Genomic DNA, 24,328 nt, shown 5'->3' with positions numbered 1-24,328 from the left:
GTATGTATTCATTACGGATATTTTGTGACAAAGTCCAGAAATAATTCTAAGGCACTTATGTCCACAGTAAAGGGCAAATCAGAAAGAGAAAATTTTTATTCAGACAAATTACAAGTTGGTCCCTGTATTCGAGGCTCATAAAAAATGCATAGGTTTTTTTTTTTCCCCTCCAGAATTGAACACAATGACATCACATTAGTCTTAGAGGTGCCCTTGTGGAAATCAGCCTTATTCAATGAAGGTTTTAAAAAATATGAGGATGATATTTAGGTTGAGAAATACTCATGCGACTGAAGCTTTCTCTTTCGCGTGCGCCTTTCTGTTCACGTGGAGGCCCTTCCTCACCTCGGGCACAGAAACAGAGGCGGCCGCTTTCCCTCGGGGGCCATGACGAATTCACAGAGTTAAAGGGGTCTCAGGTGAGACAATCTTTCTTGTTTACATAATTTAGAGTTATGGGTTATGTTGCAGGAAATGTTTTTGATTAAAAACGTCTTCTTTTTGTTGGCTTTGGAACAGCGGCAAGAACAGATTCATCTAAACCCTTCCGTGTAACTGCTCATTTTTTGTCCAGTTTTCACATCATTTCCCTGCTTTGAACTTCCAGGACAATTTTTCCTCTAATAAGAGACAAATGCACGATGAGTGTTTCCACAGCACCTCCAAGGAGAGCTGACTTGTAAGATGGGGGGGGGGCACTGAGGCACACAGATGGGGCCGCCAGCTGGGTGCAGCCAACGCGGTGCCCTGCTCACGTGGTCCTCCAGGAGAATCCACTCTCCTCTCTTGGGATTTGGACTTTTCTCCATCAGTTTTCAGAAGGAAGGTATGGTTGCTCCTTTGAGGTAAGTGTGTGACTCAGGGCTGTTCCAGGACGGGGGCCTCTTCTCATGGGGGTTGGGGCGTCCCACATGGCAGCATCTATGCACCCTCTGCCCACTCAGTTATACTGGAGAATGGGGGCGGGGCAGCTGGAGGCACTTGCTGGGCAGAGGGAGCAGGGAAGTAGGTGAGCTCATGGAGTGCTCCAGGCATGACACTCGGGCCAGGAGTTCACACCCGCCCTGGGGGAGGGCAGGGCAGGAAAAGGCAAGACTGCCCACCCAGCCGACCCCCAGCCAGGAGACCTGGGTTCTCGTCCTGGATCTGCCACTGTTTGACCTTTCCCTGGGTCTCCCTTCTTGGCCTGTAAAGTGGCGCGGGGGTCTGCTGAACACTGAAGTTGTATTGTTACATAAAGTACTGGCAATAAAATTAAGCCAAGAGGCCCAGCTCACACCTTCAGGGGCGCCATAGAGACTACAAAGGTCAACCACCCCCGCAATTCATCTGCATGTAACTGCTCAAGGTGATAGATTAAATGTAAGAGATACTAGTGAACATTCTTCCTGACTAGTCCTTAATATCAGTGCTTTCTAAACTGGTTTCCTTAAACTCCAACACAAGAATCTAATTTTCCACAATCAAAAAATAACACAATTGCTGAGTAAATGGGCTCTTTTCCCAGGTAACTGATTGTTACCTGGGAAAATAGAGACTGTATTGTTAAAACGGAAACTATAATTTTAATGCAGAATATATTTCGTATCTAGGGACTTCTTTATTTGCCCAAGATGAGAATTAGAAGCAGGGACAAAATCAGCTCCTCAACCGTTTCCCAGAGTATCTGGTTTCTCACCCCAGCAATGACCTGCAGGGCGGCCTCATGAGGGAAAGATTTCCAAGTTCACTTCATTTCTTGACCTTTCTTCTATAAAACTACTAAGCCCAGAAGAGATGTGAGCTCTCAGAAATTCAGAGAACAAGTTGCTGGGTACCAGCTTACTAACTCCTTTCATAATTCATTAACGCCTTTCATCAACATGTCTCTAATTCCTTTTTCTAAAGGAAGGAATTTAAGTAACAAGAGCTAGTTCTTTTGATTCTTCTAAATTAAAAAGATCAATCAATTCTATGGAAAAAAATCTAATGATTATTAAGTTCTATTTATATTATTCTAAATTTCTTGCTACCCTGTTTATATGCTAATACACATGCATACATTTTCAGATGAAATCACTGAATAGTTGCTATTTTGAGTTCTAGTTTTCTTTTACTGAATTTGGTGCATAGAAATGTGTATGAAATACACATAGTCTACATACTTGTCATTTTGAATTCTAGCTTTTATTATATGGTGCCAAATTGTTTGCTAGAATTATTGAGTTAATTTTCAATGCTGCCAAAAATATGAATATATTAGATTCTTTATAATCTAGTACATATTTAGGTTTTACTATTTGTATTTATTTTTGCTACTTTAATGGGTATCTTGCCACTCTTCTAGAGCATAATTAATATTACTTTATATTAAGTATACACATACGCATCTGCTAGCAAGTTTAATTTTAGGAAAAGAGTCATTGAGGAGGGGAACCATGAAAAAAATGCAAAAGAAATTCATTTACATATTTGGAGTAGAACCATATTTGAACTCAAATGAGGGCTTCCATTTAGATTTTACTGCTTTGTCAAGGACACACGGCACACCTAACGTAAACCTGCACGTCCATCGAACCTGTGGAAGTTTCGGACTTTGTATTCACTGTTTATCGGGTGTGTTATCTGGACTTTCAACTGGCACGCAGCATGCCGAGTAGTTCTCTTTTCCTCGACACTTGTGCCTTTTCCACTTCCCATGCCCACCAGGGTAGAGTGTAAACTGCTTAGCTTTGATTTTTACTAATCTAATAACCACAGAAAGTATAATTGTAATAATGATTTAACTCAGACTTGTACAGTAGTTTACAGTATGTGAGAATGCGCATGTCATCAAAAACAAACACACACAAGTTGCACCGTGTTACTGGTTAGAGAACAAGGATAACTTTCACCCCAACATGGTGAAAATGTGAAGTTCTAATAGTAGTAGTGAAAATCAAGAAAAAGTACAGTAAGCAAAATATTATTTGTTCATTCATTCACTTTTGTGTGCACAACGCTCCACGTGCAGTGGCAAACGAGATGAGCTGCGCTGCCCGAGAAGCTCACTATCTGTGACGGGCCTAGGAGGTGTCCACACAAACAACTACTGCACCACAGGGACTCTAGGAGGTACCACAGAGCGATGACAGCAACGGGTTAAGGGGTGCAGAAGAAGGGGCACATCATTTCTCCCTGGAAAAACGGGGGAGAAAACTTTCAGCTTGGTCTTAAAGGATGGTAGGACTTGGACACATGAGCAAAGGAACACAGGCCGAAAAGGACAAGAGAGCACTTAGTTCTATAGCTCGCTAGATGTGAAGGAGCATGAATGGGGTAGTGGGTGAAACTGCAAAGGAAGGTGAGCAGGTCATGGATGGCCATGAATGTCCCGCCGAGCGATCAGCCCTGAGTCAGACAACCAGGGGGAGTCCATGTAGTACCTGTGCTTCTGGAAGACTCCAGGAGTGTGTGAGATGGACTGGAGGGAGTGCAGATGGAATCAGAGACCAGCACGACTACCATGGCACAGAAGAGAGAGGTGAGGGTTTGAACCAGGAGGGCAGAGAGTGAGGGACACATGAGAGAGGCTCGGGTTGTGCAGTCACAGAACGTAATGGCTAATATTATACGTGTTGCACATTGTAAACATGTCGTGGAACTTAGGAGAAAGAAATTATAGAGTCAGTTTTCTGTAGAAAAGTTAAGAATTTTTTCTACTGATCTAATTTCTACTATTGGGGTTATTAAATTTTCTACATAAAAACACATTTTCTGCTAGGCCCTCAGACCCCAATTCTAGTTTAAGGAAACGGTCTCACCCTAAAGAAAATTATATCCATTAGTTAGTATTTTTATAGTACTGTGTCCAAATTTTAAATTAAAAAGATGGAAGCTTCAGCCCTGGCCAGCTTTGCCCAATGGTTAGAGCACCGGCCCTCGGACCAATGGGCTTCTGGCTCGATTCCCGGTCAAGGGCACGTATCTCAGTTGCAGGTTCCCCACCCCAGTCCAGGCGGGTGCGGGAGGCAACCAACCAGCGTGTCTCTCTCACATTGCTGTTTCTCGCTCTCTCCCTCCCTCCCTCCCTCCCTCCCTTCCACTCTCTCTAAAAATTGATGGAGAAAATGACCTCGAGGGAGAATTAAAAAAGAAAAAACGGAAGCTTCAGTTCTATTTTTCAATATGAAATTTATTTCCAAAACACCAATGTTGTAAAGTGGCCATTTGCAGAGAATTTGCAGCCCTCGCTCTAGTTCTTTATAGTTTAAATTGCAAGTGCTGGGCTCCCCCTTATTTGGAGAGTTAAAATTGATGGTCTGCGTCACTGCCAGATATTTGCAACTAAGTCTTTCAACAGCAACAGCTGCTCTGGATTTCAAATCACTCAAGCAAATGCAGAACACAGTGTGAGCTCAGGGTAATGACTTGGGAGAGAGGAAATGAGGCAGACGGGGAAAGGAGGAGAGGACATATGATCTAAGAGCCACATTTCTTCATGAGGTATCAACATATCTGATTTCCAGTCTAAGACTGGGGAGCTGAGACACAAACAGACCTTGACTAAGTAGGAGGATGCTAGAAAAAGAAAAAAAATCTCAAGTAAATGCAGACCCATTCGTCAAGGGACAACGGAAGGTGGGCTCACCTGAAAAATCAAGTGCACACACTCCTCTCTGGTGCTGTCCCCTCAACAGTGACAGACATTTCAGAGTCTGCGTGTCCCACACGTGAACGGCAGCATCTCTTCCAACCTTAAAGAGCGGGATGAGTGTGTTAATTACTTATAAATCAGAATAATTCTGTTCTTTAGAGTCAAGTGCTGCTCAGAAATCAAACACACACAATTGGAGAATAGAAGGACCCCCAGAAATCGTCTGGCCCAACTCCCTGATTTTCCACATGAGGAAACCGAGGCATGAAGAGTGAGAAGACTGCTCTGGCCTCAAGGATATATTAAGCACTGTGACGAGGAAAGTAAATTAGGATTATGCACTCACAGAACTTACATTATTTGTTTCCCTTAATCCTGTTCACAGATCATTCACACCAGGGTGCGAATCCCTCAGAGGCTTCCCGGCGTGTCAGAGGCATTGGGGGCCCCCCCCCCGCGCCTCAGGGGCATTTCTCCCAAGTCTTTCCTGACTTCCTAACCGGTGAAGTGGACTCAGCATGAGGTCCCCCTCTGGCTAGGCCCCCGTCTCAGGGGAGAGGCGCGCACCTGCCCGGTGGCCACGTAGTCCTTCGCGGGGTGCATGGCGAGGCTGAGGATGTCGTCGTCGTGGCCCAGGTACAGCCTCTGCGAGTGGTGCTGCCGGCTGTACACCACGGCGGCCGCGGCCACGTGGTAGACCACCTCCCCAGCCTGCGTGTAGAACAGGTTGTTCCTACAGTCATAGCCCCTGTAACTGAAGCACAGGCCCGGGAGGGCGCAGCGTTGGGACGCGGGGAGGGACAGGGCGGCGCAGAGCTAGCGTGTGGACCTGCACGGGCACAAACCCGGGCGTCTTCACAGCTGCTCAGCCTCCACGACCGGGGCACGAGGACTTGCGAGGGCACGGGGTGACCTCTGAGGGGAAAGCGGGCGCCGATCGTCCTAACGGAACCTGTTCCCAGGCGCTCAGCGCCAGTACGTGCTGTTTCTGGAAACCGACCGGGGTGAGAACACGCCTGCGGCCAGGCGCAGGTTTTCCTCCCACGTCCCCTTCCCAGCTGCGTCCTCCCACTTCAGGAGGCCGTTCCTCCGGCCCGTCTGGGCTCTCACTGTGGTGTATTAACCTGGAGCGTCAGGCCTTCCAGGGACGCCAGAGCAGAGGGACCAAGCACAATACAAGCGCGGGTGATGGACGGGAACAACTCCAGCGGCTGGGCGGGAAGTCCTTTGGCAAGTCAGGTGACTTCCAATTTTTTTACTTTTACCAAAATTAAAGTGAGATTTAATCAGATCATTAAAAGACACTTTGGGTGATATATCAAAACCACAATATATATTTTTGGCCTATAAGTCAAGAGGAGCTTAAAGGATTGAGTAACGTAGCTATGATAAAACTGCTTCCATTCTCACCGACTTATTTATGTGAATAAGCTTTCTCAGTGCTTACACATATTAAAAAATGAAAAATAGGAACAGACTTGATGCTGTAAGTATGCATATGTGACTATACATCTGAACTCATTGAAAAATTCTATCTTATTAATTTTTTTACAATATAATTTTCTGTTTAATAACTTTACCAAAGTCTGTACTATATTTAGATTTATTTGGTCAGCCTTGTACTAGTAATAGTTGTAGTAATAATTCAATCTAGAAAAATTTGTCAACATTTAGAGCAGCACCGTGCAACAGAAATATTATGCGAGTGACATAAGGCTGGGGACAGGCCACCCACCCGTGTATGAACTGGAGTTTCAAGCTGTCCTCAGGAGCCTTTTCTCGTTTGAGGAAGGGCACTGCATGGTTTTTCTCTTTACTTTGTTGCTTTAGCTGAGGTAGATCTTCTTTGTAAACCTTAGAGCATAACAAATACATTCAATTGAGACTCTTTTCTTCAGGTTTCAAAAACAGTATCCTGACATTCTCAGGAAATCTTTAATTGTAGGAATCACGTTTTTGAGAACATGAGGCTAAAAATGGTTACAAGAGACAAAGAAGGTCATTATAAATGATAAAGAGATCAATTCTACAAGATATAACAACTATAAATATTTATGCACCGAACATCAGAGCACCTGAATATATAAAGCACATTCTAAGAGAATTAAAAGAAAAAATAAACGTCAACACAATAATAGTGGGGCTGTAATACCCCACTGTAAACAATGGGGAGATCAGCCAGACAGAGAATCTTTTATCTACCATGTATTTAGGCCCTACTACCAAGAGATATCAATGTAACACATTGAAAATTAAATACACTCTGTTAATAATTTCTCATCTTCATAATGGAAAGTTTTCATTTGTTGAAACTACATTACTAAAAAAACTTACGAAATATTACAATAAAGTCCCTGTTTAGGATTTAACCAAAAACCTTTTTCAAAAAAGGAAGTCAGAAGGTATCTCATTACTGTTCTATTACAGGTGCAACAAACTAATCTTTTAAAAATCTAAGGATAGCTATTCATCTGAACTCACGATGCTCTCATCTCACCAATGACTTTAAAGCACTGAGTTCTAGCCTTGGGATCTCTACTGCTTACTTGAATAGTCTCATAACCTCTGTGGGCCTCAAATTCCCACCTGTTGAACAGAAATAAAAATCCCTGCTAAGGAATAACTCGGAAATATTGTGAACATAAATCAAACAAGATAGGTGAAAATTTTGGAAAGTAAGATGTCAGGGAGAATATATAAATCCCAGGCACAGATTTCAGTAAAATTATGACTTTTTATTCTTTTACTAGCATCATTTTATTAAATAAAGGCTTCCCAATGGAAAAAAAAATGTTTTTTCCCCTCCTATATTTCATGTTCCTTTTGCTTAAATTCCATTTCCCCTTGATATCAGGGCATAATATTGTTTAGTGTTTGCATGATATTTCCACATTCGTAATTTCCTTTCAAAGCCTTATCTTTAGCAGTTTTATTGCATAATGCACTGCACCGATACACAAACTGATTTAGTCATGAAGTTGAAACAAGCCACCAGTTGAATGACATTTTTACTGATAAAATTTTTCAAACACTGAATCAATGAGTGATGATTATGGGCTGAAAAAATATCATCTGAAAATCAGTAAGTTCAATGCTTATACAGAGGCAAAGCCAAGTAGTACACGGAATGTGTGCTTTGGAGAGGAGCCCAGAGCTGCATTCTCACCCTGATCCTCAGGCAATGTGGACATGGGCAAATTACTCAACCTCTCGGGGCTATCGTGGGGCTGAATGTGCTGTATGCAAGGCACAGGCTATGGCCCCACAGAGCCACCCAACACCCGGCAGCTGTCCTAGGCCTATGCGGTAGGTCTGACAGCTGCTGGGCTGAAACCTTCTTAACTCAGTGTTCACGTACACAATCGGCTTCACGTACCTCTGTTAAACGACAGGAGGGTGGAACCCCTAGAGTCACTGCCAGAACAGGGTGAAGGATGGCTGTTTAATACTCGCTGCTTAATGCTAAAATAAAATGCCTACTTTCATAATATCAGGGCTCAATTTGGATGTAATTGCCCAACTTTTATACTAGAGATGATTTCTGAGATAATGTGCATTGTATTTGGGCTTTTACTTATATAAGTATATGGATAATGGTCTCCACAAGTTAAGAAAGAAACCAGGATAACAGTTCTCTTGCAAACCACCGAGGCTTCAAGACTACCTATTCTGTAAAGAAAACGCATGCTTTAATGGTCTGCTAGGAGAATAAAAAATCTGGTACCTTACTTACACTTCTTTTTCCTCCAAAAAATATTTTAAAGTTTTAGGTGCTAGGGAGGCAGAAAACCCCAAACGTCATTCAGTTTTGAAACTTTGCTACTCCCTTCTGCTTAAAAATATTTTTTCAGGATACAATTAGGTAAGTGCCTTATTTTCAACCTGTATTTAAAGATAGGAAGTACACGGTTCTCCTTATTCTCGTCTTGATTCTCTCCTGCCTAAGTGCCAGCCGTTGTTAGCCAGCGTCCCAGTGCAGGGGCCCTCTGGGCTCTAAGGCCCCTGTCTAAGGCCGCGCTTACTCACCTGGCGGTCGTAATTGATTTGCGTTTCCTGCTCAATGTCCGAGTCCAACTCGGGCACGTCGGATAAATCCGAGTCCGATTCTTCACTGTAGGAATCAGTGCCGCCTTCTGGAGAAACACAGCCCATGAGAATTGAGCAAAAACTGACTTTTCTAAAGAGCTAAATATTTTATTTAAAAATTTTTCTTTCTTCTATCAAAGTAAATAAAAATAACTATACGTTTTCATTTAAGGTACATTTTTTTAAAAAAATATATCTTTATTGATTTCAGAGAGAGGAAAGGAGAGGGAGAGAGAGAGACAGAAACATCAATGATGAGAGAGTCATTGATCGAGCCCACAACCCGGGCATGTGCCCTGACTGGGAATCGAACCCCGATCGCCTGGATCCTAGGTCGACGCTCAACCGCTGAGCCATGCCCAGCCGGGCAAGGTAAATTCTTAAAACATCTTTTTTTTTCTTCTTTTATCTTTTGGTTAAGCTCACCCCTCAGCCCTTTCAGGAGCATTAACAGACTAGGGCAAGGCCTCCCACTCCATTTCCACATTTTTATTAGATAACAGATCTTTAAGTTTTTAATCTTGCCTTGAAAGGGGCAAAAAAAGGAAGGGGAAGGTTTTACCAAGAAGAGGGCTGGTACAAAAGGAAATCCAACCACTTGTTTCAGTAAAGATCCTCTATAGCCTGTTAACATGCCCACCAAGTGTCAGTAATTGCCATGGTCAAGGTCACTGCAGAATCCCTCCCAATAAAAATCTTTCCCCACAGCGTTTTTCCTTTTATTACCTGATCATTCCTGCTGACATCACAATAAATAAAAAGGCTACACATCCATTAAACTGGAACACACTGGCCCGGATTGTGGACCATTCTTTCAAACCCATTCTGGAGGCAACTTCTATTCCAAAGGTTACCCTGTCACCCCACAGCCTGACCGAGCAGACCCACCGCCCACTGCAGTCGTCCTAAGGAGGCAGAAATGTACACATTCGTGTTACCTTCACAGGTTCATTCTTCATGTAGACCTTAGACCTTCAACTTGCATTTGGCATAAGCAAAATCCTTTGAAGGAAATGAACCAACTGACCCATATTTGTCTCTAACGTCTTTTTCTGTTCTTTTTTTTTTTAACTTTAAAATTTATTATAGGAATGAATTTTTCAAAATTGCCTTAACTCTTTACCTCCAGAAGAGATGTTAGAACATGCTTTGAAATTTTTATTGAAAAATAAACAGATGTTGAAAAAAATTATTATTGGTTTTACCCTGGGGTGCAGTTTCCAGCAGGCCGTTGCTGACACCTTCTGGAATAAATCTCCACTGGAAAACTGAGTGGTCAGCCCCTCCTGTGCTTAATACCCACTGAAAGTCGTGAGACCAGCGGACGTTTGTGACATGTGCAGAGTGGCCCACATACTTTCTAAACTTGGCTCCTGAAGATATTTTTGAGAAGATTAGTTACGCAAAAAGTAGAATTTATTGGTTATAAAATCACATCCGTATTCACGTTGAAGAATAAAAATCTTCAAATATATTACAAAGTAATTTTCAGCATTACATGTCATAACAAATAAGCAACTACTTCAAAAGATATTTCAGTTATCCCAGTATGGATTAAGCTAAAAATTAATCTTAAGCCCTGTTCCAAATAATTCCGGCTGCTTCACTGATTCTGAAAGTGAATGCTAAAGAATGAATACCTTACACATTCTTGGAACACTAGATAAAATGGACAGTCGTCACAATTGGGAAACCAAAAATAATTCTGTGGGAAACGTCAAATTATTGTTTGAGGTCATTTAGATGTACATTTGGGAGAATCAGATTTTCGTCTCTTAAAAGGATTGCTTTTCTCAGTAAACATCATCATCAGGTAGTGAATTTAATAGAAAAACTATCTGAACTCATTCATATCTGTGGTTGAACTACTGTGGCAGTGAAGTCGTAGAAACAAGCTGGGCCTACCTCATCATGTGGGCCAGATACTCCAAAGACTATGGAAGATTTTGGGGGCCAACAAGCACCCTATCTCTCCTTCAGAAATACTTCTACCTTTTATAGTCCCTCCAAATGAAATCTCTTTGGGGGAAGGGGCCATCTGTTCCACTATCACTTTTAAATATTAAATACCCACTAGAGACGTAATGATTTAGATTTATGTGAAAGTGAAAATGACTGCGACATGTCCCTTTCCTGAGAGGTCCAATTACATTAAAGCCTCAAAAAAAGTCCAGGGGGACACTGCCATACAGGGGAAAGGAAGGCCTGTGTCTTAAAAGCAACCTTGCCTATTTCAAAGAGTTGCCTAAATCAGTTTTGATGATTTAATAACATGAACCAGATTCCAGCTAAGGTCAGCTGGAAATGCTGGCTGGTGATAATTCAGTAATTGGGAAGCAAAGTATATTCTTTCCTTATCTCCATAGATCTGATTAGACTACTCTTTCCTGCCCTCACCTTTTACCCTCATCAGAGATCACTTAACCTAGCTCTTTTCAATGGTTTAAAAATATGCCCACAAATAAAAAAATGTTAAACTCGTAGAAACAGACAGTAAGTTTGTGGTTACTAGGGGCTTGGGGGTGAGAGAAATGGGGAGATGTTGGTCAAAGGGTACACTTTCAGTTATAAGATAGATAAATTTGGGGAATTTAATGTACAGCATGGTTACTATAGTTATCAATACTGTACTGTATGCTTGAAAGTTGCTAAGAGAGTAGATCTTAAATGTCCTTGCCATACACACACAAAAAAGGTAACTAAGTAAGGTGACAGATGGGTCAACCAACTTTAAAGTAGTAATTACTTCACAATATATTCGTATATGAAATCACTGTACACCTTAAACTTAAACAATGTTATTTGTCAATTATATCTCAAAAAATCTAGAAAAATAATTAAAAATATGTCCACAAATTCTTTAATACAAATCAAAATGAATAGAATACGGTAAAAGTGAAGATGTGTGACATTCAAAAGGAGGTTCTAAAAGGCACTGCAGATTTCTCCTTGCTCTTTCTTGGATCTCTAGACACCATGCATTAAAGACATTCAATCACCACACAGAGAGGCTCATGTGGCAAGGAACTGAGGCCTCCAGCCAACGACCATGTGAGTGAGCCATCTCAGAAGTGGACCCCAGCCTCAGTCTAGCCTTCAGATGACTGCAACCTCATGAGAGGCCTTGAGCTAGAATCATCCAGCTAAGCTTCTCCTGAATCCCTGACCTCCAGAAACTGTGAGTTAATAATGTTTGTTGATTTAAGCTGCTGAATTTGGCTGGGAGAGGAATTTGTTCTGCAGAAACATATAACAGACACTTAGTAGGTAAGAACTAAAACCTGCAAAGGCATTGGTGTCATTAATATTTAGGTCTCTCTTGATCTTCCCTTTTCTTTCTCTTCCTCTCTTTCTCTGTCTCTCTCCCTCTCTCTCCTTCCCGCCCCCCCTGCCCCCTCCAGGCACACTGGTCTCTTTGCCATTTCTTAGGCATGCCAGGCACTCTTCTGCCTCTAAGCCTTTGCACTTGCTGTTCCTCTCTGGGATGCTCTGAATACCTGAATGGCTGGTTCCCTTACCTCCTGCAGGTTTCTTGTCAGATGAAGCCATATTAGTGACCCTTGTCTGACTAACCTATTTAAAGTAGCAACAAGACATGGCCCCAGCCAAGAGCTCTACTCTCATTGCTTGCTTTATTTTCCTTCATAGCTCTTCTCACCATCGGACATGTTCATATTTTCTTATGTATTAGTAAAAGTTCCATGAGGGCATGGATTTGTGCTGGTTTTACTCACTGATGGATCTCCAGCCTCTAAAACAGCACTTAAAATTTATTGAACAAATAAAGGCTACAGCCATCTCTTCGAAGGCTTTTCTTGGGACACCTAGTGACTTTAGAAGGCCTCTCTTCTTCCTCTGAACCACCAGGAGGGCTCAGGCCTCAGCCCTCAGCCCTCATCTCCTCTCTACTGACCTTTCTCCCATGGTTTTAAATACTGTCAATATGTTCAATTTCATCTCCAACTGTCAATGTTCAACTGTCCAATGTTCATCTCCAGCCCTGAACTCCCCTGGCCTGCTGACAGCCAATGGGTCATATCTACTTGGGTGTCTAATACCTGCCTCACACTTATCACGGACAAAACAGACTGATGAGTTCCCCTTTCCCTTACTCGCCTGCTCTTATTCCCCCATAAGACACACACAGAGACTAAACCTTTCCCTTTTCATTTTCCCATCTCTAGAAATGGTGCCACCATCCACCCCATTGCTGAAGCCCAAAACTTAGGAATCATGCTCGATTCCTCTCTTTCTGTCTATCCCCACATCCAATGCATCAGCAAGACCTTCAGCTCTACCTTGAAACTATTTCCTAATCTCTATCACCTCTCTTGGTGTCTGTTTGTAAGAACTTGTCCAAGCTACATCACCTCTCACCTGGACACTTGCAATAATCTCTCTGCTTGAAGCCTCCCCTACCCGAATCCATCACACTCAATATCAAAGGGGTCTTTCAAAAACTTAAATTGGTCATGTCACACTTCCATTTTAAACCCTCAATAGATTTCCATTGCACTTAGACTAACTTCTAACAGAGGCTACAAGGCCCTTCCTGACATGGTCCCCACTGCCCTCTCCAGCCTCGCAGTACACAACTCTCCCCTCATTCGTCATGCTCTAGCCACACAGCCCGCCTGCCCCTGCACTGCACAACAGAAAACAATCCTGCTTGCTCAGTCTGCACGCGCTTTCATGGTCAACAGCCTCTGCTCGTATTTGGCTGTTTACAGGTTCAAAAGTGAGGGGAACGTTGTCATTGGTACCAGGTGACAGGGAGACAAGTTCCACCAACTGCTATTATTTCCATCAACAAGTCTTGTATAAACTTGTCTGCCAGTAGTTCTGCCATAAAAAGGCTACAAAAGCCTGAACGTCCCTGCAGCAAACTGCAAGATTTATAAACCATGAGTCATGAAAAGTAGAACAAGTAAATTTGCTATGTGGACATGGCAACTTCTGCAGATTATGAGGCAGATTCTATTACTCTCACCATATTGTCACTGGCTGTTTACCTCTCCTCATTCATTCAGACATCCCGTGTGCCATCACCCCCAGGGCTGTTTTACATATAAAGTGTCTCATTTTGACAGACGGGGCTACTCACAACCTCCTCCCACCTTGCCTGACCCTCCCATTCTAAGACTCTAACCCAACATCTACCTTTTCATTGCTATTTTCCAGACCCAAGTTCCCCCTACAAGGCTAGGTGATACAAAGGAGTTAACAACTCTTACTGAGTTGTGACCTGATAGTTGTGACCAATAGTGTTGCTTCTGACCCCACTGATGTTTCTCCTGAATCCCCAGATACCTTCTGGTTGCCTAACTTACCTTCTGCAAGTACACTACTCAATCTAACAAGATATGCGCCATTACTCAAAAGACCCATTAAGGAGAGAGAGAAGAGTTTGAATTTGGCACATTTGAGGTAATTTTGTGCAAGTATTTTAAAACTGATGTCCATTCTGTCAAGTGTAAGGGATGGTGGTTTTGCTACATATTTTATGTTCAATTTTGTACTGTAATTGCCACTGCTTCAAAACTGCCGGTTAGCTCAAAATGACTTTCTGATTACATTTTCAATCCCTTTTCCTTGCTTAATCTAAAAGTTGCTCAAGTGAGAGAGTTTTCAGGCAGCAGCATGTCCCTGCAGATTACTTTCCTAAGATCAGATTTTCAGGGCGCAATCAGGGAGTCTCAGAAGAGCCTCTGTATGGGCTTTGCCTAAACTTGCAAAGGAAGAAGAGGGGGAGGTCATAACATGGTTAATTCAGTCACGTCCTACAAAGCCCGAAAGTGCCACAAAAACTGATATAACAAGACTTTGACAATAAGAGAAACAAAACAACAAAACATGAAGGCAGAGATGGTTGTTTTGAATCAATCGTCTCTCTCAAAAATGTCACCACTTGTGTAAATCTGGTTTGCAGAATCAGTGCTATGACAAGGGGTCCATAAACCCTATTATCTGAAAGAGCAATCACTTTCAGATTTTATTTTAAGTATGTCTACAAGGATTTGCTTTGCTTTGCCATGTATAATCACAATTTGCTATGAAACATAAAAAATTAATTACAATACTGTCATGTAACATATAATTAAGTTGTATTTTCATAAATATAAATAAAATAGGACTTGCCTAAAACATGAAACATGAGGCTCATGAATCAGAAAACAGTGAGTAAAAACTCTCTCAACAAACTCTGACTTATATTTACAAAACCCCATATTTTAGAAGGTCAAAAGTATACATCAACAGTATATTCTATTTAAAAGTGTTCAAGAGTAATACTAATACAAAGATAAAATTGAGAGTCTGCAAGAACAGACAAGAAAACAAGCCTTAGCCTACCGTGTGTGTGCCAGGTGAAGTCTAAATGAAACATCTCCTCTGGCCTTACCTTTCTTCAGACAAGGAAACTTAAACAATTTGACCAGCCCAAAATCATCTCCAGACACCAGCACGGAGCTGTTGTAATTCGCGTCCACTGAGTTGATGTCAGTGACGTCCGTGTATTTCGGCCAAATTCCACTCACTTCAGGGCCTTTCACACAGGTCCAGGAGGCCCAGGGGACCCCTTTGATTTCTTCTTTATTTGTTAAAGGCTTCCCAGCTGGAAAGAACCAATAAATATTAATATAATTTTACATTTAAATAAAAAGTATATTCTGATTTGCTGTCTTTATTTTTCTTTTCTTATAAAGGTCTAAAATCTTTTTTAAAGGCAAGGTATAGATTCTCATCTCTTTACCTAACTGGTGATTTTTTTTTTCTCCCCAGCAAGATTTAAAGGAAGCACATGCTCAAAACTCAGACACAAGAGAAAAAAAAGAAAATGATCATTGTACTAAGTGGATTAACTAAAATACAAATTTTCGCTTCACCTTAATTAGATACATACAATGTATGCTTCGTATTATTGTGGAAATGATTTTTATTAAACTATACATTATCATATTTAGTCACCATTTTGCCAGATTTTTTTGAGTTTATTCTTAACTTATACTTTTCATAATTTAAGGAACTATAGAAGTGATTTTTTAAAAAAAATTCAGGCTCAATAAATTAGTGGAAAAAATTAATAGATTTTATTATTTAAACTAAAAAGTGCTAGACAATGAAAATTCACCAAATGTTCATGAAATAAATGTGACTGGTTGGGAAAATAGTACTGATGTGAGGGATGTTCTTTAATGTTGCATGAACCCAGTTTCTACCAGCAACTGGTGATGGGTGTCTCCAGGGAACACACAAAGGAGAATCATACATAATAAGAAATGCTTGGGGAAATGTTTAAGTTATACACAATTTTAAAATTCAAAATGAAGACAATTAAGTGTATTGCCACACACTTTCCCCCTAGAAATAAGTGAGTATTTTCAAATAAAGAACCTGTGAGAATGACGCTCTCATATATTACTATGGTGCATTATCCATCGGCACCCGGATGTCCTGACTCTACCACAGGGTTACATAAGACTCATTATAGAGAACACAGAACCAGACAGTTTACGCTTGGATCATAGTCTCCGATGGAGTATTCCTGCTTTGGAGAATATAGTTCAAGGAAGTGACTCAGAGTCGCAAGTCCCACCTGTACAAAGACATTTGGAGAGGCACTGTCTGTACCGGCGGAGAAAGCAGAAATACCCCCAAATGTTCAATAATCGGAAAATGAGAAAGCAAAGGATAATATTATCACTGAGCAGGATGTTATTTTGTTATTGTAAATGGCAAACATGTGTTCTGTATTTTTTCACATATGGGAAATATGTATGAAATAATATCAAAGAGAGTAGACACAAAGAAATATACTTAGTAATGGAGTGATAACAAACCTGACAGGGCAGAGACTTTAAAAAGTTGAAGTTATATCATGTTACACATTATTTTCTGTTAAGATTAATTTTTCAATTAATTTCAAAAAATTTAAGATAAGCCTGGCCAGCGTGGCTCAGCGGCTGAGCATCAACCTAGGATCCAGGAGATCGAGGTTTGATTTCCTGTCAGGGCGCAGGCCCGGGTTGCGGGCTCGATCCCCAGCAGCGGGCGTGCAGGAGGCAGCCGATCAATGACTCTCTCTTCATTGATGTTTCTCTCTCTCCCTCTCCCTTCCTCTTTCTGAAATCAATAAAGACATATATATTTTTTTAATTTAATATAAAATATTATTTGAGGTCAAGATTTATGTTAAATATTAAATTTTTCCTCTTACATTAAAAAAGCATAAAGATAATACAGAAATTTGTCTTTTATTTATGACAGTTTATGAGGTTAGATAAGTCAAATGACTCTTAAAATTCCAATAGTACAATTCACCAAATAATCAAATAATATGGGCTTCCACTTATAAATAACACAGATTTGAGACTAAGGCAATCACAGTAAATAAAAATGTGATCCTCTAAGCTTTCATACTTTTAGTATTTTTTCTAGACATCTTTTTCTTTTTCTTATCTTTAAGCATTCTTTGTGTATCTCCTTTGTTCATTATAACAATTGCAAGTACTTATGCCCAGTTGATGTCTTGTGTTTTCATTGCACTCAAGGTCTCTATTGTGGTGCAGTAATTTTCTTATTTTAATGTGTTCCAATTTATTAATCTCATCTTTCAGAGCCTGTGGCTTGAGGGTCTTGTTTCTGAAAACATTCCTTGCCCTGAGGTCCTAACAACATTCTCGTATTTCCTTCACGTGGTTCGAAGCTCTGCTCGCAAACGCGTGACACCTGCGGGACTCACCGGGCATTCTGTAGAACAGCCGCTCTCCCGCGCCGTCATTGGTTTGCAGGTATTTACTGTCCAAAGACCAGTCAATGTGCGTAATGAAACTGAGGGACTTGCTGCATTCCCCGATTTTCTTGTACCGCTGGGCAACCGCGTAGACGTCCACTGGCCCATCGTTGGATCCCACTGCGAGATAAGAACCGTCTGGAGAAAATTTCATCTCATGAATGACTTCTTTTCGATCTTTGATATGAACCACTTCTGTCATATCTCTATAAGAATAAAAAGCAAAGCGATAAGCAGGAAATCTAGAAATAGGAACCTCAAGTTGTGTATTAAAGTATATGTGCCAGAGAAAAAATTGTTTTAAAAGGGAGAAAATGCCTATAGGAATTAGAGAATTAACTTTCGAGGAAAGATATAAAATATTATTTAAAGTTTACAGCTAATTTAGTTAAAATTAATAATATTTAAAATAATATTTGGGGTTTCCAAAGTAAAAACCAAAGAAATTTTAATTAAATGCCTATTTGCTTTCATGTTTAATTATATATTATTTTTCTCTAAATTTTTTTTGTTAAAAAATTGGGGTTTGTAAAATTGTTTTAAAATGTGTCATGGAAAATAGTAGCTATATCAAGGTTAACATAAAAATAAAACATGCTTGCCCCGCCTGTGTGGCTCAGCAGTTGAGCATCGACCTAGGATCCAGGAGGTCACGGTTTGATTCCTGGTCAGGGCACATGCCCGGGTTGCAGACTCCCCAGTAGGGGGCATGCAGGAGGTAGCCGATCAATTACTTTCCTCATTGATGTTTCTATCTCTCTCTCTCTCCCCCTTCCTCTCTCTAAAATCAATTAAAAAAATATTTTTAAAATAATAATAAAAGAAAAAATAAAACATGCTTTTTTAATATTTATATTTTAAGGACAAGAAAGCTGCTTAATGCTTATTGCTGCAAGAAGAGCAAGTCCAAAAAGTGAAAGAGGAAAATTAGTTTTCTTTATGACAAGTAGTTATGGAATTATTTAACTTTCATTATGAAAGGTCAACAATGCATACATTGAATCACCGGAATATCTTATATCCTTTCTGATCAGATTCTGGTAGGAATTTCTGCCCTCATTTGAAAGCTCACTGAGAGTTTTTCTGCAGCTGTGAGACAGGATTATGATTGGCGGGTCCCCTGAGCCAATAATGATGCCTTCATCAACTCCAAACAAATTGGATGCATAAACAATGCCAAATATTTGCTCCACATAATTCCTCACACCTGCTATCATTTAATAATAGCACTACAATTTACTATAATGTTATAAAATAGGTGTGGGGGGCTTTTGGGGGGGGGCTTGGAAAATCTACTAAAAAGAAAAGGAAATCTGGTCATTAGCCATCTTTTCACACATCACTAAGCACAGAAAGAAAATGCTGCCCACCAATTTGGTCGTAAGTTACGTGTGGCTGGTAATGAGAATTTAGTGTAATACACCGTGCCAAGAACATTTTTCAAAGCTATATAGAATTTGCTCCTTGCAAAACATGCCGTGTCTAATTTCTGGCTGCATCTCCTTTCTGTAATCAGAAAATGGGTGAGCCAAAAGAACCACCAATGTGTTCAGAGGAATTATATAGGATGTCAATAGGTATGAAATATTCTATCTTACTGTCAATTGTGGGTGGAAGAAGTCTTTTACTCGAGCTTACCGCTAACAGTCTAGCGCTGTTGGAGGCTGCTTTGTTCTTTCTTTCTCTTTTCTTGACTTACCACAAGCACGTAATCCCTTATCTAAAACCCTTGGGACCAGATGAGCTTGGGAATTCTCTGTTCATTAGATTTTTAAAAGGTTCACATATAATATACTATGTAACATCACCAGTAGGGGCTGGGCCAGCACCCTGTATTAAACACATTCATGTTTTTGCAGCAAATCACTTGATACATGTTTATTCCTGCTAAGAGACTGACAGACTATATACAGTCTCACATCAGTCCACCGGGGCAGGCTCTCTGCCACATAAGTCACCGTAGAAGTTGGTATTTTCAGAGTATAGATTTCGTCGTTACAGACCGGGGACTGTGAATCTGTACCGTTCCTATCTGAAAGAGCAAGTGCGTTTTTCCTAAGGTCCCGGCATCCACTATGACCAGGAGAATCTTAATTCTAACAAAAGAGCATCTTTTTTTTCTTTAAGTTTTATTTTTCAATCACAGTTTACATGCAATATTATTTTGTATTAGTTTCAGATGTATAGTGTAGTGGTTCGGCAATCATATACTTTCCAAAGTGTTCCCTGATATTTCCAGTACCCACCTGGCACATACATAGTTATTCCAATGTTACTGACTATATTCCCTGTGCTGTACTTTACGTTCCTGTTTCTATTTTGTAACTGCCAATTTGTACTTGATCCCTTCGCCTTTTTCACCCAGCCCCCAACCTTTCTCATCTGGCCACGTCAGTCTGATCTCTCTGTATCTATGAGTCTGATTCTGTTTTGTTTGTTTATTTTACGTAAGAGCATCTTTAATAGCATTTGCAGTCCCAGTACGTGCCTGACTCGGAGAACGATGAAAGAGCCGTCCTTCATGCCCAGGGCCAGCTGGGACCCGTCGGGGCTGAAAGCCACGCTCCGAACTGCCTCCTCCATGTTGCAGCGGGCGATCAAGGCGTGGTCGGCCAGGCTCCAGAGCCTAAGCGCAGAGCAAAGACAGACACAAACCAAACCAACTGTCATGGTCATCAGGCCGCCGGGGGCCTGCTCGCCACACTGACAGCAAGAAAGGAGGCGGCGACTTCACACACTGCCCTTCCTCACAGCATGTCTGGGAACCCGGGGTGGGGCTGAGTCTACCTCTGGGTCATTTCCCCCATTAGAAATACCCGGCAAGAAATATAAAATGAGATGACATTTCCAAAGATTTTGATATTCATAGAAAAAAGAAATTTTAAACACTACCTTCACATGAAATCTTACTTTTCTCTTTGGAAATGAAAAGAAGTTCTTTACTCATACCCATGGTTATTAATAACTCTTACAGGATAAGAAACACTACCAGATGCTATTATAGTTTGGTTTGTTTTTTTTAAAATATGAGTACCCATCTAGTAACTGCATTATTTAAGCATATATGGTTTGAAATATACATCCCATTTACTGGCCTCCCTAGAAAGAAAACACAGCTGAGATGGAGAAAAGCCAATGACACCCCTGCCCAAGGCGGTTCCAGGGTCAGCCGTACACAGTCACAGGCTGTCTTTCGTCACAAGCTCCCTGGGCGCCCCGCTGCTGACAGGTCCCCTCATGGTCGGGGGCAGACACTCCCCACAGTGCCCCGGGCTGATAAGCTTGCTTCCGCTGGAGAAACAGGGGTCAAGGGTCAAGTGCAGCCAACACAGTTTCCAGCCCCTCTGGGGACACCTATTCCAAGCACCTCAAACTGAGTAAACATGAACTCAGTTTCTGAAGCTCTGAGTGGGGGTTTACGTGAGAGTTGCAGTTGTGGTGTCTGACTTCACCCCGTTAGTGCTTTTAAGAGTCTTCTCTTAACACACGAACAACATCTGGTAGACAGACCGACAATGTGAAGTTCTGCCATAGAGGCAAGAGTAAGGGACAGGGGAGGAGCTTCTCCCTGCGTCCCGCCATCGGGCGATGGGGCCAGCTCCCTACAGTGCGGAGCTGCTCCGCGAGTGGTTCACTGAGCCCTGTTCGGTCCACAGCTCACGGCGTCCCTCGACACCTTGTCCCCTAGTCGCAGCCTCTCGCTGGTTTAGCCCTGTACTATCTTTACGTCGCCCCTCCGTAAACTGTACCGTCCCTATAAAGTCACTCGGCTCATCTTTCTCAAGAAATTATGACTTATGCCCTTTCTAAATGTCCATACTCCGTGTAAATTTCCATTTAAAATCTTAGCCAAATTCACGTTCAAGGAAAATCAGACAAATCTGGGCCACTGGGGCTCCTGGGGGAAGTTTGAGATTCTGAGACTCAACACAGTCATCCAAAGACGAAAGCCAAAGACGTTCTTGGAACCATTTCCATCTGGATGGGAACGAATCGCGTTTCTCAGGCGTTAGAATAACTTGGTGCCTTGTTTCGGCTGCTGGGGGAAAGCTCAGCGGAATGGAAGGAAAGGAGGGGAGGGGAGGGGAGGGGAGGGGAGGGGAGGGGAGGGGAGGGGAGGGGAGGGGAGGGGAGGGGAGGGGAGGGGAGGGGAGGGGGCGAAGCCGAGTGTAAGCGGGGTACCCTTTCCTGTCACACGAGGAGACAACTGGAGTTGCCTTCACTGCTTTTTAGATTGATGAGGCTTAGCGCTTAGCAGAGACTAGAAAATGGATTTATTTTTAGATTATACGTTACTGATGAATGTACCGATTATATTTTGATTAGATTCACAGACGTACAGAACAAGGGCGGGGGGGAGCAGGAACCTTTAGTTTACAATGTTCTATTTTAACACTAAAATCCAGAGGCAGCAATCAACCAATCGATCAATCAGTCTCTTCCTCTCATCGTCACTCAGTCTTTCTCTGACCTGTTCGTTGTGAAGCACATTTAAAGCTTAATGAGAAACAAAAAATACTGAAACCAGTGTAATAGTCTTCACCTCACACTTTTAAATCATACGTTCGGTCCTTCAACAGGCACATGGATGCTGGAAGCAGATGCATTTTGCTCTTTTCATGGGGTATCAGGCTCTCAAAGAGCAACACGTGACCCACAGCAAGAACCCCCGAGGCCCTAGTAAACCCGCCTGTTTCCTCAGGAACCGGCACTTCCCTTTGATTTGAGGACAGTGTTCAAAATGTCACCTGAGAATTTATAAAGAAATAATTATTTACTCCAGTGCTGAAGACAACTTTGCAAATTGGGATGGACGTTCCCACGGTGACGAGTGTCTGTGACTAAACTGCGAGGTTGCTGGGCGGCCCCTGCAGAGGCCCGGAGGCGGGAGGGGAAACATGCCACCAACACAGGGGTGCGCTCAGCTCTCGGACCCGAAGCCAGGCTCACCAGTAGCATCTTCACTCATAAGAACAATTTCACAACTTAAGATGGAACCAAAGAGAGAGAATGAAATGCCAAGAGGTCAACTGCTGTTGAGCGAAAGTCTGCACATTCCATGTGGAAACTGCGTGGTTCTGCCCTGCGGTTTAGCCTTCTCTTAAGGAACAAGCAAATTTGACCAAAATAAATTTGCCATCCCAAGGAAGTCGGCGAGGTGACGAGGGCCACCGCGGGGCCTACCTGACAGAGCGGTCGTCGCTGCCAGTCACGGCCAGCGGCTTCTTGGGGTGCAGGGCCAGGGCCCAGAGCTCGCCCTCGCAGTGGCCTTGCAGGATCAGCATGGGCTTGTCTCGCTCTCGCACGATCACCTCGAATATCTCGCTGTCCTGGGTCCCTGCCAGAAGGCGGTCTGCTTTCCAGCACACGCTCCGGATAGAGAGGCCTGGCAAAAATGGGGATGTCAAATAAAAGATATCTTCACATCACTTACGAATGAAAGAAAACACCTGAAGTAGATACCCTCTCATTGGGTAGCATCTAATGCAGCACATCTTAAAAACCCGGGGGGTGGAGTACAAAACCCACATAATTCCGTGTGACTCACTATTTCCTTACATGTACTGGTCACTTGCCCCACCCCTCGTAATCTATTTTGCAAAACATCAATCCTTCCTGTCTGACTTTGGGATAATTATCTGTTTTTACAGCCGGATATAGGTCTGTTGTTTTTAAAATTTATCTTTATTGTTGAAAGTATTACAGATGTCCTGTTCCCCCCCCCCCATTGATCCCAAGCCCAATATAGTTTTAAAACTACTTCTTAAAATGAATATAAGGGGAGAAATTGGTCTTTATGAAAACCTAACCCTTTTTCAAATTATTTTCTTCTGACTTGCTATGGAAAAGTTAATAATCACTTCAATCTTCAGGATGTTAACATTACAGTAAAATGATATGTGGCGGATACTACAGAATAGTTCATTATCCTATTAGGCAAGTTTAATGTGTGTTTGATCAGAGCCCAGACTCATTCTGTGGGATAACAGATGCTCCGTGTCCCAGAAATATGCAAATGAAACTCTAATTTCAGTCTCAGAATACCATCGAACATCCAACTCTTGATGGAATGTTCTCTAAAAACATGGTGCTCTAAAACCCGAACTTCCGCTTCTGTTGTATTTCGCCTTCTCTAGGTAGATTTTCTTGCCCTGCCTGAGTTGTGATCTCCAGACTTGCAGTCTGTCTGTCCCTTACTGGGTTATTTATTTACTTACACGGTGAATTTTCTCACGTCTGAATTAGAAATACAGAAGCCACCCCACTTAGCCAGGGAAGGATGTGATGAGCTTTGAGATCTGAGCTGCCTGGCCAGTGAACTTCGAGGCTTTGGTGTGGAAAGTACAGAAGTCAGGGCACCTGGGCTTGAACTCTGCTCGGCACCTGATCAGGAGTCACCTTCTCTCTGGGGACCAGGCTTTCTCCTCATAAAATGTATAGTATAATTATAGAGACCATGTAATGTATCACCGAAATTGGGGCCCACTGAAAGTAAAAGGAAGTTCTAAAAATAATTAAATTTACATAATTTTTTGAAATATTTTTAACTAAGAAAGCAGTTTCGCGATGTTGCAAGATTTACGTATTAACTAGTTCTACCAAAAATATTTTTAATATAAAATTCTGATAACAATTACAAAATAAAAAAGTCTAAGACAGAGGAATGAGGCAAAGCACAGAGGATTTTTAGGGCCCTAAAACTATTCCGTAGGAATAATGATGGACACATGTCATCATACATGTATCAAAGCCCATAGAACATACACCAGCAAGAGTGAGCCCTAACGTGAGGCTTTGGGGGATCATGACGCGTCCCTGCAGGCTCACCACCCTGC

The 24,328-nt window shown here is 41.9% G+C and overlaps 1 protein-coding gene across 1 annotated transcript in view; it reads right to left on the bottom strand.

The window, feature by feature from the left end:
- EML6 (EMAP like 6) overlaps window positions 1-24,328 on the bottom strand; it is a 178,220-nt gene that overhangs the window by 79,789 nt on the left and 74,103 nt on the right. The window contains exons 7-15 of the mRNA XM_087823568.1: window positions 22,677-22,878; window positions 19,981-20,118; window positions 17,442-17,698; window positions 15,102-15,314; window positions 9,907-10,074; window positions 8,642-8,748; window positions 6,351-6,469; window positions 5,183-5,369; window positions 4,610-4,715 (exon numbers count right to left, since the gene is read on the bottom strand). Coding sequence (XP_087679694.1) covers window positions 4,610-4,715; window positions 5,183-5,369; window positions 6,351-6,469; window positions 8,642-8,748; window positions 9,907-10,074; window positions 15,102-15,314; window positions 17,442-17,698; window positions 19,981-20,118; window positions 22,677-22,878 — 1,497 coding nt within the window. The remainder of the gene's footprint in view (window positions 1-4,609; window positions 4,716-5,182; window positions 5,370-6,350; window positions 6,470-8,641; window positions 8,749-9,906; window positions 10,075-15,101; window positions 15,315-17,441; window positions 17,699-19,980; window positions 20,119-22,676; window positions 22,879-24,328) is intronic.

Source organism: Miniopterus natalensis, chromosome 13, assembly GCF_054644295.1.
Source record: "Miniopterus natalensis isolate mMinNat1 chromosome 13, mMinNat1.hap1, whole genome shotgun sequence".
Classification (NCBI taxonomy): Eukaryota; Metazoa; Chordata; class Mammalia; order Chiroptera; family Miniopteridae; genus Miniopterus; species Miniopterus natalensis.
The sequence above is the reverse complement of the archived record's forward strand: the minus strand, read 5'-3'. Positions and strand labels throughout refer to the sequence as shown.